A 19,124-nucleotide genomic window follows, 5' to 3' on the forward strand; every position below is an offset into this window, starting at 1 on the left:
TGAGGATTGTGACCAAGAGGAAGATGGGCGACATCCAGAAGGAGGCCAGCCAGACCGGAGGTGGAACCAACAGGGCACCTGCCCTCACCGAACTGGAGGAGCTGGTGGCGGCCACAATCGAGCAAGAGAGCGTCGTGGGTCTTGGGGACGCCGACAGCTCTGCCAGAGCCGCAACACACCAAGGTAAGACGAAAGCACAGCAATGTAGCCTCCCCTACCCCTATCCCACATCCCCCATTGTGAAACGAGAATCACACTGCAGTCCACACGTGTCAGTGCAGACAGGCAATGCATTCCGGGAGATGTAGTCAGGGCAACACTAACCATGACGTAAATGTTACAGGGCAACAAGGCATGTCACGCACTCGAGGCACAAGGAGACAGAGGACAGATTGGAATGTGAAATGATTTATTGTGACGCTTGCAATGCAGCCCTTCGGGGACACTGAGCCAATGTTGTTTTTCTGTCCACAGATGTGACATCATGCAGTACAGGGCATGCTGCAGGGGAGACGGCACACCGGCCACAAAAATCACCTCTAGCAAGCACGAGTTCAGACCAGGGAGCAGGCCCACTTGCAGCCGCACCACCAACACAGCCAGCCTCGCCGCACACAGAGCCAGCATCACCTCACCGAGAGCCAGCATCACCACAACCACAGCCAGCATCGCCACTCATGTTCGAATCACCGGCCACATCTCCGCTTGCAGGTGTGAGAATGAGGAGGCGTCCAGCAGCCAGGCTACGAGCCTTCGACACCTCGTCAGACGACAGCATGGGCCCAGAAGACCGCACCGGGCCCCAGGAAGGGAGCCATCCCACTGTGCCCCACACCTCACAGGCAGCACAGACGGGAGCAAGAGGGCGCCGCAGGTCGCGTGTCCAGAGTCCACCAGCACCCACTGACGGCCATGGTGTCTTCTTGGGGCTCGAGGGCCAAATGTTGAAGCAACAGCGCCTGCAATCAAAGGCAGTTATGTCAGTCCAGAGGCACATGCGGGTGATGAAGACAAGCTTAGTCAACATGGACACAAACATTGGCGGCATGGCTGCGGGCATTCGGGACATGTCCCAGTCAATCCAGCAGTTGTGCAGCAAATTAGATGCTGACATCGAAGCACGGCGCCGGGAACGCCAGAGAAGGGACACTACCAGCAGGGCACTCAACCGTCTGGCAACTGCGACTTCCCTACTTTGCCGGCGCTCTGTGACGATGCAGGAGGGCCTAACACAGTGCTGCAGCGACCTGTCTCGGGGGATGGTGCAGGTGACAAGTGCACTAGGGGTGCTATTGACTAGTCAGGCGTCGACAACTGCTGCAGGGGATGCTGCGGAGAGCATCGACACCAGCAGCAGCATCACACCCCCCGTCCCCGAAGCACGCAGGAGCAGCAGGCGGCTTGGGGTTGGCTCTAGTGAGGATGCACAGGCCGTGCAATCCACCACTGCAGCGCGTATGCGCAAACATTGATGTGGCCCTGCTTAGCCACTTCCCATTGGGTGACGTAACCCTGGACATACTCCTTGTATAGATGGTATATTGCCAGATTGGCCTGTTCATGTGTTCATGGCGTGGTGCCACATTAAACTACGTCATGACTTCTCACAACTCGCTGTGTCCCCTCACTTACTCAGAAATAGTTGCATGTGATCTCTGCCCGTCTCTCTCTCCCATCGATTGCAGTTGGCACTCTAGCTGCGCTGCCCTCTGGCTGGCCTGACTCATCCTCGTTGTCCTCAAAATATGTTAGTTCCACATCTGTACCTTTTTTCGTGGCAAGGTTGTGCAGCATTGCACAAGTGGCAATAATCTTGCAGCAGGTGATGGGTTTGTACTGGCGTGCGCCTCCGCTCTTGTGGAGGCAGCGGAACCTGCTCTTCAGTAGTCCAAACGTGCGCTCCACCACATTGCGTGTTGTTTTGTGGGCCACGTTGTATCGTCTCTCACTCTGGGTTGCTGGGTGTAGGTAGGGAGTGAGGATGAATGAACGGCATGCATATGCACTGTCGCCTGGATGAGTAAAAGGGAACCATCAGTTACATGCCTCTATACACTCTGATTTGCAGGTTTCAAGGGGCGTCACTGTTACTTACCCAGCAGGTATCCCTCTCCGAATTCGCCGGCACTCAGTCGTGTGTAGATCCCACTATTCTGGAAGATGTAAGAGTCGTGGGTGCTCCCAGGAAACTTTGCAACAATATCTGTGATGATGTTCCCTGCATCACAGATCACCTGCACATTGATGGAGTGGGTGGACTTCCTGTTCCTGTAGATGTGCTCTGTATCAGCTGGTGGACAGATTGGGATGTGTGTACCATCAATACAGCCGATGACATGGGGGTACTGTGCCATGTGATAAAAGTCTGTTTTTGTTTTCTGCAGTGCAGCCTGTATGTTTGGGAAGCTTATGTAGTGGTGCATTCTCTGCATCATGGCATCCAGGAACTTCCTGAAGAAACGGGACAGGCAACTCTGGGATACACCACCCACCGCAGCTATCACCACCTGATAACTGCCGGATGCCAGTAGATGTAGGCTGCAGAGCACCTGCACATGTGGTGGTATGGCGTGCGCCCTTCTTGTTGGCTGGTCCAGGAGTGGGTGCAGGTCCCTTATCAGGTCCATGATGGTTTCGGGGTGTAGCCTGTACCTCTCATGTATCTCTGCATCAGTCAGCTGGAATAGTGTGATGCGCTGTCTGTAGATTTGTTCCTCCCGTCGCCACACCCTCAGTCCTGCTGCCTGTAGACGTAGGCGCCTTGCAATGACTTACATGGCGGCCATGTTGTCCACGCTGTTGCATTTTGGGATTGCTTATGTGCATTGTTGATGGTTACCACCTGCTTTCAATCCGTGTTAATTACCGACTCATATTTACCGATTTTCCTGGATTTCTTAATTACCGACTGCTCCTACATGTCATTTTAAATTTTTACCACTTCATATTTACCACTTCATATTTACCGATTCGTTAATTATGTATTCGGTAAATATGAATCGGTATTTTAGAATTCGGTAACTATGAATCGGTATTTACCGCCTCATATTTACCGAAAAGTGGTTTTTGGACTCCTACATCTCACTTGTCTGAATACCGGTCGGTAACGGCATATTTACCGAAAATCGGCCGTTACCGACCGGTATTTCGCTACCTACATGAGGCCCAAAATGGTTACTATTATAAGGAACTGATCTCTAAGTTTTAATAATGTGGCAATATTAATCAAGACAGTGGTCAACAATGCAACATACTGAATAATTGTTCCAAATTCGTCTCTTCCAAATCAAAGATGGTACCCTGTAGAAAATAGCTGAAGTAGCATCCTACAACCATCTCACCTCAGGGCCTACAACTATCTGGCCCCAGGAAGCGGATCTACCACAACACATTGATGTAAGAAATCTGAGCGTGGTCATGGACTCCACCTTTACCCTCCCAAAGTTCACCAAGAGGCTCTTTTTAAATCAAGTGAACTCTCAAAAGCATTTTCTCTCACCAAGGTTTCCCACAGAAGCTCAAGGCCATTATAACCCTTGTGATAGCTTGTCTAAACTAAGTAAATGGAATCTACCCATGAGCCCTACTTTCACTACCCTGGATGCAGAAAGGAATCCAATATGAAGCCGCAAGATAGGAGACCACTTCGCCTATGGAACAAAATTAGTATAGCTCTCCAAACACTTGACTGCCTACTCCTGGCCAGTCATTTCCAAGAACACTGCACTGCTCACGGGGCCATCTATGGCAAAGGAGCTTATGTCATTCAAGTAAAATTACAAGTATACTCTTAGAACAGAAACCTTTATTCCAGACTGTTACCTTGGCTAAGTGCTCCATTAACAGAAAATGCCTTCATAAAACCTTTCTTTATAAAAGCAGCAAAGCTACAGAACATCTCACAGTAAAGGCAAGAAACAAGTAAGATTCACTCTCTTTCGCTTCACTCTACATAACAGCAGCTTCTTGTTTTCAGCCACATGATATGAAAAGCCTCCATCACTCACCCAAAACACCAAATTACTCCTCAAATAGACCACTTTCTATTCCCACAACCAACCAACCATACACTCCCTTGTAAGCATATGCATCCTACAGCATCCAATAAACACTTCCCATAAAAGAGACACTACAAAATGACACCCTTCCAATGAAGCACAATCAAGGTAGCAGCGTGCTACCAATAGATAATGTGCTTCAGAGATTCGTCAGGTCTATAAAAACACTATATAATTGCAATTACTACACTATACAATGCAATACAGTATAATAGACTACAATAAAATACAATACAATGCATTCAGGAGAAACAGATATCATAAAGAGGCCATAACACAATTGTCACAAAAGAAAGAGAGAAAAAGGACTTTATCAGATCAGCCTTGCAGAGGCTCTTTTTCAGGACTGGTGTAGCCATCAAACACACAAAAGATGATGGGAGGAATACTTCATTTAGTCTAACCACTGGCAACCACTTGGGGTAACATTCCAACCCATCGTTCCTTTGGCCAACATGCCACCTCAGTTTGGACTCCGCCATATGCAAATCAACATAACCCATCTCCAATAGAAACTTTTAATGCCCTTTTCCCACCATTGATGTTCAGTGTTTGCACTCTACGGCTATATTGGCTGGAATTATAGTCTGTGAGCTCACTTGAACCAATTGAAGCAGTTCTGGAAACGAGGCTATACATACTAACAAGTATTTATTTATTTTTAGAGAAGTCATACCTATTCACAGGCATCTATGTTGTGCTACAGTTGATAAAAGGTGTAAACATTTTACGCAATGCATTTACATGGCGGATAGCTCTCAAATACAAATTTGGCAAACAGTGGTATTTACAATGCTTAATGAAGATGCACGTTTGACCTTTTTTTCTCAACATTCAAGTGGTAATGTTTACCCTTATGTATGGGTTGAAGATCAGATGGGAAAGTCAGTGTTTGTCTGCTTTGAGATTATTTGCAGTCACGCGTACTGGACCTCATTTAGAGAGAGTCGGTTTCTCTGTGGAGGTACTGTGGTTTAGTAATTGCTTTAACACAACCAGTACTCATGGATTTATCACTGATTTCCAACGCTGTGACATGAAGCTCACACGGAGGAGTGAGAGGGAAAAGCAACATGGAAAAGGATGACAGGGGATGTAGAAGAATAGCAACACAGAAGAGGATGACAGGAGAAGATGAAAAAATAAAAATAGTACCTCAATCACAGATGATCAGCGGACGGCAAGCAATCTAGCTGAAGCATCAGTATTTGGTCCATGCTCCAGCCAAAAGAAGCGGAAGTGAAGCCAGCAGACGCTGGAGAGTTAGAAGGCAGCAAATAAAAATGACAATGAAGCAAACAAACGCACACAATGGGGGTGAGGGGGAGTCTGCAAGCCATCTGTTGTATACAATGTCTCTTGCCAGCAAGAGTGTGTGCAGTGCAGCGAATGCACAGACTCACACAGTGCATATAAAATAGTTTTTTGTTGGCCCCAGTGTGACACAGAGTGAATGGTCTGCACTATTCGGAACTTGAAGGTTTTGTCATGTTTGTGATAATGAAAATCTGGGCCATTTGAACCACTTAAGCTTTTTTATTCACCTATTTACCTCTTATTGAGTTTATTAGTAACCTCTCTTTCTACAATATGGCATTTGTGCTCTTGCACAATCCTTTTGATTTCATCAATGCTTGATTTGTTTTGTCATGCTTTTTATAAAATGTTATTATTGGGGAGGCACCTGGCACTCGCCCATAAAAAAAACACCGAGAACAATGGCTAAAAGCAAAAGTTTTTTTTAGTGTTTATGAACACGGATTTCCAATGTAGTCTATGACACTGAATGAGACATACTTTGTGGATGTGCTCCTAATGAAGGAGCAGAATTCTGTCACTCAAAGTGAAGTTAGTAAATGGGTAGAGTGGGCTGAGCCACTTTCCCACGCTGTATGCTGTAGTGGACAGAAGAAAAATTTACAAAACACAACAGATCAATGAATGAAGAGGGATGACTGAAAGCACATATAAGTATATTCAAAATGTAATTTTAATGAAATCAAATATTCTTGGCTAGTGTCCCACCTACATAGAGCTTGAAACTTGTGGGCTTATTAAGTTGAGATGGATATACTGTAATCAAATTATTTGTGTACATAGGCAATCCTGTGCAGTGTTATTGAACTCTTCTCAAACTTCTCGAATTGCCTAAACATCTGGTGAGTCATTTGTATGTCACATGATGGAAAAAAGACAATGCAGGCAACTAGGGACAACTCGACCAAACACCTTATATAGTTCAAAGGTAATAACAAAGACAAAACGTTGTAATCAAAATACATGCCACTGGGTGCTTAGCACTATTCACCTGTTGTACAAGGCTACACCAACTTTATCCTAAACAATAATTGGAATACGCTGCACACCATTACAAAGTTCACGTGTTAATCACATATCAGCTAAGTTTAAAACAATAAATATAACACAAGAGCAAATAACAATTCAGTATGAGTTGTCTAATATTTCTCAATTAATTTCTTCATAAGCATCCCCAATGTGGTATGCATCTCCTTCAAACAACAAGTGTTTTGTCATATAGGCATGGTGCTCTCAAGACATCCCAGGGCTATTGTGTCAGGACCGGAGTTGATATTGTAGTTTTTCAAAAAGCCAAATATATGTACACATGAAATAACTTGTATCTACTTGTACTGGATGTGCGTACTTATACAGAAATAACCAAGGCTGATGGGAATGGTGTTCCTGCTTAGCCAGTATATGCAAACACGCTCATGGCCCAATTACAGTGCTTCAAAATATTCATATTTTGTCTCTACCTCTCCAAGTTGGGAGTGAATTTAGTGTTTCATTAGAATGTTGCACAGTTGTGTATCATCAAATGTATAAATGTAGCACAACAGAAAGAAAAAAAGTCAGACAACAACTTTGGAGGATTTTCCAATATGATTAAATCTCTGTATGTGAATAAGACTTTAGAAAGAAAAAAAAACCTGAATGATGAAGAATCCTTATGAGACACTGAGGTTCAGAGTAGTGACAGCAGAGGCGTAGCTGGAGCTCTCTTTGAGAATACATGGTAGACCATAGGAGAATAGTTGTGTAAAGGATTGCATAGTATATTATGATGAACTGAATATACAGGCTGCTTCAACGTGTTGTAAGACAGGAAGCTCACTCAAAGATGTACATACTGCAACTCCAAACACAAGTAGGTACACTCACCTGTGGGACTAGTCATGTTTTTCCTAGTTGCAACATCTTCTTGGTCTTCCACTTCCTCATCTTTAATCACAACGGAAATGACCTCAGTTGCTGCTGCTTATAAGAAAAATCTAGTTTAATGATCTTTTACACAATAGAAAACAAACATTAACTACATTGTGATCGCTAGTGAAAGCAGTTATCAGTTATATTTAATAAGTCACAGTGTTTTGTCCACTGCTATAAAGAATTGGAAGTTTTTAGACCTCTAGTTTGTAGATTCTGTATGACAAATTGATCAAGCAAGCACATACATAGAAAGCATCTTAATTTACAGTGTAATCTCCATGTATAAATTATCCATTTTTAGATGTTGCTCTAGAGGAACTGGGAAAAGATTCCCCTGTCCTTGCCACCACCACTAAAATTATTAACTAACCACTTAAAAATGTGCAGAACATTAACCTCTATCATGCTGCCAGGGAACATGGGACTCGATCAGTAGGTTATCGTGACAGTCTGCCCAGAGCACTGGTGAGGTCGTGGCTAAGATTATAGCTTAGGATATAACAATCTTACCCTTCTTTATTTGAATATATATATTTTAATTACACAGGGCAGTAAATACCGGAGAACAGAATGGCACAACTATTGTTATGGACTATTCTATGATGGATACGCATCCTGATTGTCTCCCTCACCGCCCCTTTACTTTCATAGTAAGTACCTTTGCAAAATGAACCCTTATCATTTCTCCACAGTGTTCATCTATATTCCAGTTCTTGCTCCAAGCAGGATGGCTTTCTGCTAAATTATGAGCACATATAGAGAAGAAAGCCAAGGAGGCCCTAGGAAGACTTGACCTCATCCCTGGAAATCATAAAAAATATAGGAAAACCTTCGAAAGACTACTTTCAATAGAATATGTTTCGGGTATTAACAAAACGGACTGGTCTTTAAATATTAGGTTTCTGTATAAGAAACCTACATTTCTACTATTTTGTTCCCTGTATTGTCTTATTTAATATGTCTAGGTTACGGTTACACCTGTACTATAAATAGCAGAGCTGTAAAATGAGATGTAATAAAACTCCTTAGTTGGCTATTGCAGTAGGTTTGCTTTTATAGTTGCACTTTGCTCAGAGAATGTGTCGCAATAAATCACAAGTCAACTGTTAAACTTCTTAATATGGCATGTTCTGTTATTCACATGTGTACAATGCCATATTTTATTCTCTCTTGGGGTGCTCCCATGTCTATTTAGATACTGAAGGTCTCATTTCCAAGTAACACCGATGTAATAAATTTGTAGGAATATCTAAATCAACGTTGGTGGAATGATCACCGATTTACTGTTCTGAGAAATATACATTTAACACATAGGTGTTCTTCTTAGTAAGTCCAAAGTAAAAGATCAAGGACAGCAACATATTACTCTTGGCAGCCAATATATAAAAGCTACACATGCACTTTACTTATCAGTGAAACATATCAGGACATACAGGCGGGTAAGAGATTTTATTGGATAACATCTTTTCGATTATCAGTCATGACCAAAGGGTTGTAATTACTATGTAATATCTACTTTATACAAAGGTTAATCTCCTAGCTAAATATTGCAGTCCACTGTGGAAAATGCATGATCAGGGAAAAAATCCTTCTGTATATTTATAGTGATAACTACTGGCCCATCTTTTTTTTGATGACAGAAGATTGAAACTATTTGGTGTCACTCACACGTGGAAGGGTTAGCCCGGTGGCTTCTCTCGTGGTCCCGCTTGTTCACATGACACAGACCCTCCTTTCCCTTGACTCTTAGTGAATAGACTGAAGAAGCAATAAGAGGACCTGTCATTAAAAGTAGAACATGATAAATATTTACAGCAATTTGTGCAATAACCAAATATAATGCAGAATACACTATGCAGAAAATGAGAAGTTGATTGAACTCCACCACAATTCAACTAAAAATAGAACTCTGTATGCATGTTATTGTGAATGACCTAATCGGATAAAGCATTATTCCCCATGATGATTTAGTACTTGGCAAGAAGTTAACAAGGGATCAAGGTAGGCTATACAAACTGCAGCCTTGGGAGATTTGATTCCATAATTTAGTGCATACAGAAGCACAGAGGTAACCTCTCTGGGTGTGTGCGCCAGAAAAGCTGTACAGTGTCCATTTTAAAGAACTGATTCAAACAATCACTCGAGAAACAATTTCACAATAATATACGCAATTTGAGGTTTACAACCACTTTAATGTTTTTTGTTTTTTTCCTTCTGAAAGATTATATTATATATATATATATATATATATATATATATATATATATATATATATATATATATATATATATATATATATTACCTACTGGCGGTCGCCAGTAGGTAGTTATAGTTAGGACCGTGTTTCCATAGGAAATCTCAAAATTCTATTTTGAATAACTTTGGCGCCGGTTGACGAATCCTCGTGAAATTTTCAAAACTAATGGGGCGCTCCGCTCAGCTCCTACCCTGAAAGTTTCGGGGTGATTCGTCAAGCGGGGGCCGAGAAAAAAGGGGGGTCCCAAAACGCGTTTTCCCCATGCATTTTTCCATAGGGACTTTAGTCGCAGCTACAGCCCGAACGGCTGAACAGAATTATGTGAAATTTGGCAGAGAGGTAGCCATAAGGTCCATGAAGTGCCTTTTGCAGGTTTGGTGTAAATCTGTTCAGTATTTCCTGAGAAATTAGCATTTAAATCAATATATATATCTGTACACGCGCAGCGTACGCGCACCGAGCAAGTCCTGTGCGCGCACCCTGCCGTGCGCGAGCGCACTTCTGATTGGTTGTTAGATGTCAGTAAACATTCGAATCGGTGGAAATCAGGAAGCGCCGGCCGCCATTTTGTCTCTCGCATTAAGAGGGGGTGATAAACAAAGGGGGAGAACGTGAAAAGGGGGCAGAGTGGGGAGATATTGACCCACTAGGCATTGTAAGGGGGTCACAGTAGGACCTTGTAGGGCAAAAAAAAAGATTTATATTTTGAAAAAAAATATCGCCGAGTGCGCGCTCCCAGCGTGCACCCGAAAATGTTTAAAAAACAAAAAAATAATAAAAATTCGCAATTAAGTGAAAAGATATAAGGTGGCGCTAAAAAGAGCCCTTGTGTTTATTGCGTGTTTTTTGGTACCTACAAGTAAGTACCGATGCAGAGTCTAAAGTTCAAGAGGAAGACTCTGTTGCCTTCATCAGTGAAGTGTACACCATCTCCTCTATAAATGTCTTGCATGTTTTAACGCAAGTTGTTGTGGTATATAGAACCCATACCATAGTCTCTGAGGAAAGCAGAAATAGATTTGTTGACGTGCTTCCTTGCTTTGTCAATCTGCGGACAAAATTGGTTGGACCAGTTCCACTTTTGCCTTTTGGCATATATTAGAATATACAAAGGCAGTTTGTGGAAAAAGCGACATCAATTGCACAAAGGTGTCCTTAATAAGCATTTCCAGACCTACCCCAGTTAAAGTGCCTAGGTCATTTCCACCACAGTGCACAATAATAAGGTTAGGCTGTGGGAGATGTAGAAAGGTTTTCACCAAAGGCATTAATTGGTGCCACTTTAACCCTCTCTGACCAATCCATTTAATGTCTACATTTGGCAAAGCAAGGTCTCTCACCATACCTCTTTTTTCTGCAGATTTTTCACTCCAGAAGACATAGCTGTGACCTACAATCCACACTGTGAACATCTTCCAAGGAGATCTGGATGCACTCAGGAGGTGTCTTTCAGTAGAAAGGCAATATGAAATGAAAGACAGTTGAAAAATGGAGGTACACATAGTTTTTTTTATAAAAATAACTCATTGGCTGTTTCAAACCATTCTACACTAAAAACTAGGCTGTATGTTTAAATTTTAAAAAGCATGTTTTGTATTGGTTCAGAGAAATGTGTTACCAAAGAACATTACTATGGATTTGCTGTTAGGTTTGAAAAGTCAAGCACTCTTGCTCTTTGGATATGAAACATTGTCTGCTGAACTTCTGACCTCTCTCCTCACAGCAGTGTTCCATGACCTGTTGCTATGGTAGCAGGCAGGAGACAAGTTGGGGGAAGGGTACATTTGGAAAGGGGTTGAAGTTTTCAACCAATAGAAATGTGTGATTTCATTTGAAAAAAAGTGGGAAGCACTGAGATTTGAAATTAACATGTATATGTGTGAAAAAAGAGAGGGAAACATTGCCATTTACTGGTTCTGGAGAGAGGAGAGAGGTGTGGAGCTCTGATATTCTGACTCTGATAGTCTGCTGTTTGAGTGGCACATTTCTTTCTCAACTAACTATTTTAAAAGGTGAGTTATGAGTTTGAGAGGGGATGTATGTGGTGATTTTTGAGATAAATATTAGAATTGTGAATCTTCTTCAAAAGTTATGTTTTACATTTTGAGGTTTGCGAGATATTTAACTGTTTTGAACTTGTAAGATATTATGGAGTATGTTTTCACAATAAGTTTATGTGTACTGGTAAGAATGAGGAATACTGTTTTGTGCCTACCATCAAACCATGAGTCTGTCTGCAGAGAAGAATTGTTGACAGAGATTTAATTTGTGTTGCTGTTGAAAAGTAAGACTTGCAGTTGAAAGGAAAGGACAGCTTGTTTTTAATTGTGATGGTTAGGATTTAGCAGAAATCTTTTTGAAAGAAAAGAGAGGAAAATGGCAGCACATTTGAAATTAGCATTAGTTCTGTAAGAATTGCTGACCCAGGAAAGGGGCAGCCTGTGTTTTGTGCCTACCAACACAGCATGAGTCTGTGTGCATATAGGAATTGTTGTCTGAGATTTAATTTGTGAAGTTGTTGTTCTGTAAGGATTGCAGACCCAGGAAAGGGGCAGCCTGTGTTTTGTGCCTACCAACACAGCACGAGTCTGTGTGCATATAGGAATTGTGGCCAGAGATGTATTTTGTGTTGCAGTTGTTTTGTAAAACATGCACTTGCAGGAAAGGGACAGCTTGTTTTCTTCAAATGTGGTGGTTAGCAGTCAGCAGAAATCACTTAATCGCAAATGAGAGGCAAAAGCAAAAACATTTGAAACCAACAGGGTAGATTTCCCTTTCAAAATAGCAAAGGCACAGGTAGTTGCCATATGTTCAAAACTGAAAATAACCCTTAGCACACATGCACTGTTACATACATCCCAGCAGTCTTCATGCAGTTTGGGAAGTCTCTTTGCTCATCTGTCTTGCACCAGACAATACACAGTCTCCAGAAACACACTCTTGGCACACGCAGCAGCTTCTCCCACACTCCCATGTGTAGTACTCAGGTCTGTGTGGTGTTTCAGATAGCACTGTGTAATGCAAAGACATTCAACGTCAACAAGGCTCATTTCCTTTGCTCTAGTGTAGTCCCTCACCCAGGTTGCACATGCTCATGGTATGAAGTAGCTGTTAGGACATGTGCTCTTTTCTGCCTCTATGATCTACTAGGAAAATGTGTCAGGCTGTAACAGTAATTATCACTTGCTCTACCACAGTAGTAAATGTGCTTTGAAATTGCCAATCAAATTCTGTTTTCTGCTTAGAATCACACCATGAGGCTGTGTGCGCACAGGAATTGTGGCCAGAGTTGTAATTTGTGTAGCAGTTGTTCTGTAAAACATGCACTTGCAGGAAAGGGACAGCTTGTTTTCTTCAAATGTGGTGGTTAGCACTCAGCAGAAATCACTAAATCGCAAATGAGAGGCAAAAGCTAAAACATTTGAAACCAACAGGGTAGATTTCTCTTTCTAAATAGCAAAGGCACAGGTAGTTGCCATATGTTCAAAACTGAAACTAACCTTTCGCACACATGCACTGTTACATACATCCCAGTAGTCTTCATGCAGTTTTGAAGTCTCTTTGCTCATCTGTCTTGCACCAGACAATACACAGTCTCCAGAAACACACTCTTGGCACACACGCAGCAGCTTCTCCAACACTCTCATGTGTAGTACTCAGCTCTGTGTGATGTTTCAGATAGCACTGTGTAATGCAAACACATTCAACGTCACCAAAGCCTCATTTTCATTGATCTAGTCTAATCACTCACCCTGTAACACATGGTCATGGTCTCAAGGAGCTAATAAGTTATTTTTTTTTAAAAATAAGTGAAAAATATTTGTATTTCTCAATCCTCCCTTTTCATGCTTCCATTTCTTCACCTCTTTTTGTACATTAAATTTAAAAAAAAAAAAAATTGAAAAAACATCCTGTGCACCCCAAAAAAAAAAAATACAAAAAAAAATCCCCCCCAAAATTTTGGGGGTTTAGTTTTTAAGTGGCTCTTAAAAGAGCCCTTGAGTTAATGGAGGGAAACAGGAAGAGAAAAACGAAAAAAAAGAAAAAACATCTGTGGCCTACTGCACTCATGCGCATCAAATTTTCTCTGAATGAGATCAAGACTGGTCTCACCCACAGAAATAAGTCGACCGCAATCAGTGCAGGGTGTGTACAACCTCGCCAAACAAGGTGGTCCAAAAAGAGGTGTGGAAGAAGGCAAAGGCACCACTGCAGAAGAAGTACTCGCCTGAGCTGCCGAAGATGTGCTCGGCTGAGCTGCTGCAGATGTCGTCGATTGAGCAGGAGGAGGGTTTGCTCCAGAAGCTCGACGAAAAGTCACTGGATGCATTTTGTCAACATGCCTCAACATAGTGTGAATGCTAAAAGAATACTTCTTGTTAGGATTCCCACGTGACAAGACTTTTTGACAAAGTACACAAGTAACTTTAGGTGCATTTACCTTTTTTTGTCCCTCTGGAAAAGTGAAAAACTGCCATATAAAGCTGTCTTTCTGCTTCCTGTTCCTCTGCCTCTCAAGAGTGTCCTGGTCACTGTCTGAAGATGGTTGCTGTTCAGCCATTGTCTCTCAACAACAGAATAGCTCCTTCTCCAAAGGAATCAGAACTAATAATGAGGGGAGTAGGTGTGGTTTGGGAAGAATCTGGAACTGAAAGTACTTCAAACCAATCAAAAGTGATGATTCATGATCACATGACTTGCCATGAGGGGATTGGGTGTGGTGTTGAAACAATCAGAAACTGAAAGTAATGATAACCAATTAGAAGTGTTGTTTTATTAAGCATATAACCCGAGGTGCGCGCACTGCGCAAGCTCCGAGCGCGCACCTTGTGATTACGCATGCGCGAACGCGTAAGAGCGCATGTGCATACGTCATATGCGCGTACGTAACGCGCATACGTTGAACACGCGTATATGCGAACGTTAATGCGCGTAATTTAAGCGTATGCGGAAGTGAACCGCGTGGAGCGCGTACGACGCACGCACGCATGTGTACGTACGTACGCATACGTACTGGGTGTGTGCTCCCAGCGCGCACTATAACGTATGTATGCGTACGTAAATAACGTACGACGGTATTCATAAAAAACTTACGAAAACGTACTAGGTGCGCGCTCAGAGCGCGCACCCCAAGTATTTATATAAAAAAAAAAAGTGGAGAAATATTAATTGCAAAAATAAAATAAACTGTTCAACTTTATCCTAATTGAAAGTTAAAAAAAAAGAGCAAAAACAAATAAAAGGATACAGATAATATATAAATGAATACATAGGAATTTTATTTTTATAAAAAAAAAAATATTTAATTTAATAATTCAAAAATTAGCATTTAAAAAACCGTACAAATTCACTGAAAAAACCATAGGTTTCACACACGTTATAGTTAGGAATTAGCATTTAAAAAACCTTGCAAATTCACTGAAAAAACCATAGGTTTCACACACTTTCTAGTTAGCTGGACATTTCTCTCATACAAAACCAATGAAATTCCCCCGTTATAGTTAGTTCAGCTAACTATAACTCGCGCGCCCGCAATGCACTGCTGATGACGTCACATATTACATCACTCATGACATGGTCAGTGACATCACTCATGACATCACTGATGACATCTCAAATGACATCACTCATGACATCACTGATGACATCATCCTTGTGATAGAGTGGCAGACCTCCTCTCACCCTAATATAACCTTTGATACACACATTCAAAAATAGAGACTAAAATTTTCAAAACAATCGACATACCAATACCAGTTACAACAACCTCTTCAGTAATTCTAAGATCCACATACACATCCACTCATTCACCAACAGTCCTATACAGTCACTCATACATGTACTCACTCATCATATGTACTCATACACCTATACATCCTGTTACACAATGCCACTCATCCATAGTTACTCACACACATAGTCACTCATGCTAATAAAGAATCAAACATACATTTACTTGCATATACAGTTATACACACACCACCACACTTACTTCTACAGAAACTTACACATACTTAGTCTTTTAAACAATCACTTATAGAAACACATACTTATTCATACAGGAACTCTTTCAATCTCTCACTCTCACATATACTCACTTATATACACCAATAGTCACATATACTGGTTTAAAACATATGTAGTTACTCATAAAGACACTATTGAGACAGTCATTCACTCACTAACACACCCATGCACACACTCATCCACCCATACAGTCCTGCACACATGCTGTCTTCAACACATACAGTGAGTCACTCATTCATGCACCTATGCACTACGTAATACCCCTCACCGAACCATGCAGACACTCAGACTGATACTCAAAAAACCAACTAATAACCTATATAGACACCCATGTAGCTACTCACCAACCCATGCAGCCACTTATACACAAAGTGAGAGACTGATACAGATATTTACATATTTAAACATTACTCACTAAGCCATGTATTCACTATGATACACTTAATCAGTCAGTTACACAATCAATTTTTCAAAAACAAATCATCCATTTATACACTTATATACCCATTTATTCTTCCATCGACCTTGAGATATACATATATAAAACATATTTAATTTTCAGAAAAACACACATTCACTGGATGATGTCATCAGTGATGTCATCAGTGATGTCATTTGAGATGTCATCGGTGATGTCATGATTGATGTCACTGACCATGTCATGAGTGATGTAATATGTGACGTCATCAGCAGTGCACTGCGGGCGCGCGAGTTATAGTTAGCTGAACTAACTATAACGGGGGAATTTCATTGGTTTTGTATGAGAGAAATGTCCAGCTAACTATAACGTGTGTGAAACCTATGTTTTTTTCAGTGAATTTGCAAGGTTTTTTAAATGCTAATTCCTAACTATAACGTGTGTGAAACCTATGGTTTTTTCAGTGAATATATATATATATATATAGCACAGCTACAATTTATGTGATGTTGGGTGATGTTTCTAAGGAGGCAGGTTCAAACAAGCTTGAGGTTTGATTTGTTTCTAAACGTTAAAGTGTAAAGACAATTGCTGTGTAGAGACATGGCACCCCCAACGTTTTCTTTTTTAGCACCATGAAGAATGTTTCTTTATATCCACTTCAGTTTACATTCACTTCAGTTACCAGACCTTTCAATCATAATTGATTAGCTTCCATTTTGGTCTCCATCTCAAAATACGTTTCCAATAATACCTATACTTTGCCTTGTGCGTGGTGCTTTAGATCCTCTCCTTCTCTGCAATGTTCCAAAAACCTCACACCTGTTCTATTATTTGGTTCGAACACAACTTATCAAAGCCAATAATCTACCATTGGTTACTTTACCTTACCACATCACATGCTCACTATGAATTATTATGAGAACAGGGAAAGGTCATCCTCCCACACCCTGTTCATTCAGTGGCAGTGGATTAGTGGTGGGGTATAAATCACAGCCACAAATTAAACAGGAAGCAAAGCAAAACTACAATTCGAACATAAATGGAGCTAAAAAACATATTTCAATTATACTGGCTACAAAGCACATGTTTTACTGTAAGTTTAAATAATATGGTCAATTAATTTTAATTTTTTCTTTTCATGCATTGCAGCAAGAGCCCTTTGGCATCAAGGAAATAACATCAGAAACGAGTGCTCACAATTCATCAAGAATTGTCAGACAAATATCAGCTTTGTGGGATACTTATATGAGAAATCCTCTCATTTTGTTCTTAAACATCAGTCTGTTATTTTCAGAACATATAGATTTTGTTCTCAATCTCAGCTTCTAATTTTTGGTAAATTAGCTAATGTGGCCTCTCAAATACCAGTTTGTCATTTCCTTCAACTACTCATATTTACTATTGCTCATCAGGTACTGCCTCAAATGTGCTTGCCAAGGATACCTACATTAAGTCACAGATGCACACGAGAGCCGAGAGGTGACCACTATATGCCTGGAATGTGCTGTTATGATAAGGATGCCCACCAGAAGCCTGGGGTATCCATGAGATGCGGGAGATACCCACTGTATGCCAGAAATGCCAATTAAATGATGGGTCAGGTACAAGATGTGAGGGATGTTAAGGATTTTTATCAGATGCCTGGGGCACCCATTAGTTGTGGGGGATACCCGCTGTATGCCAGGGATGCCAATCAGATCACATCTTGTACCGGCCACCACGACCCACCAGCGACAAGCCCGGCCGCCGTAACCTCGACGACTGCGCTGTGACGGAGGACGACCGGGAGCCCACCCCGACCACCTCGACCGCCCTCAACGTCGGCGCCGCTTGCGAGGACCACCAGGGGCCCACCCCGGCAGCCTCGATCACCCCAACAGCGTCATCGCCTGAGCGACCGGGAGCCCTCTCCGGCCGCCTCGACCGTAACGACTGACAAGCACGGCAGCTGACAACTGGGAGCCCACCCCGGCGCCGAGAACAGCAGCCCGTGCGGACTGGGAGCCTTTTTAACAAACGGCTGAAAGGTAGGCAGATACGAGCTTACCGCGGTGGCTGCACGCTGCTCCTGGCAATCACTAAGCGTCACCCCGGCCTAATGGTGAAGGTCTTAGACGCTCACTCTGAGGAATAGGTGTTCAAACCCTGGCCTTTCAACGATACCGGCCAGAGAGGCAGCCGACAGTCTCCCGCCCCCAGCAACAGTGATGGGAGGGGCGGAGCACACAGGGAGAACAGCTCTTAAAGGGCCAGACACCAGTTAAGGTGCACAGCTCACAATAGGCACGGTGGCCTAATGCTTGGGGGACTGAGACTTCGGCACACAAGGTAACGTGGGCAAGGCCACGTGTGCAACAAAGGAACAGGAGGAATTGGCTTGGCTTGGTCTATTTTACAGGCGTGTACTGCAGAATATTGCGACGTGTATTAAGACAACAGAGTTTTTTGGTGCATCGAATTGTGGCAGCACCCCACACACAGGCAGCGGCGGCCAGAAGGATGGCAAAACGTGGCAAAAAGCAGCAGGAGGACCTAGACGATCGTCATCCGGGCGTCATCCGAGGTCCACGGTCGTGACTGGCTGGACACCCGCCTGCAGGACAACAGGGAAGAGGGGCTAAGTCACCAGCTCCAGACGATGCCCGTCGCACCGGCAGCCAAACGGCAGACGAGAGTGCCGGCCAAGCTCGCAGAGGCAGGGGCATCTAAGAAGGACCCCAAAGGAAGACCCAGCCACCTGTAGCCAACACGGCGGCGGGGCTGTCTAGGGGATCCACAGACACAGCAACGAACGGTGAGAATATAAGTGCAATTATGCAGGAATGCTTCAAGACTATGGCACCAATGTTTCTTCAGGGGTTAGGAAGGCAAGCAGAGTCACCAGGCGCGCTAGCACAAGTTGGCATGGGAGGACCAGATGGGGTGGGGGCCCAGGCAGAGGAAGAGAGCTCGGGGCTACCTTGGCATCTGATAGACCCAGGCCACGTGCGCCGGCAGCGATTATGGTTGGCAGGGCATCATAGAGTGGCAGAGCGAGGGAGGGTCGCCCACAATGGCTTGGGGGAGTACTCCACCCGCGCACATCCCGCCCCCTACACTAGCGGCACCCGATACATATATGCATCCCTCC

The 19,124-nt window shown here is 42.8% G+C and overlaps 1 protein-coding gene across 1 annotated transcript in view; it reads right to left on the reverse strand.

Moving 5' to 3' along the window:
* LOC146821360 (uncharacterized) overlaps nucleotides 1–19,124 on the reverse strand; it is a 450,624-nt gene that overhangs the window by 360,419 nt on the left and 71,081 nt on the right. The window contains exons 3-4 of the mRNA XM_085609832.1: nucleotides 8,958–9,068; nucleotides 7,242–7,337 (exon numbers count right to left, since the gene is read on the reverse strand). Of these exons, the coding sequence (XP_085465958.1) occupies nucleotides 7,242–7,337; nucleotides 8,958–9,068 (207 nt within the window). The remainder of the gene's footprint in view (nucleotides 1–7,241; nucleotides 7,338–8,957; nucleotides 9,069–19,124) is intronic.

The sequence above is a fragment of the Triturus cristatus genome, chromosome 6 (genome assembly GCF_964204655.1).
Source record: "Triturus cristatus chromosome 6, aTriCri1.1, whole genome shotgun sequence".
Classification (NCBI taxonomy): Eukaryota; Metazoa; Chordata; class Amphibia; order Caudata; family Salamandridae; genus Triturus; species Triturus cristatus.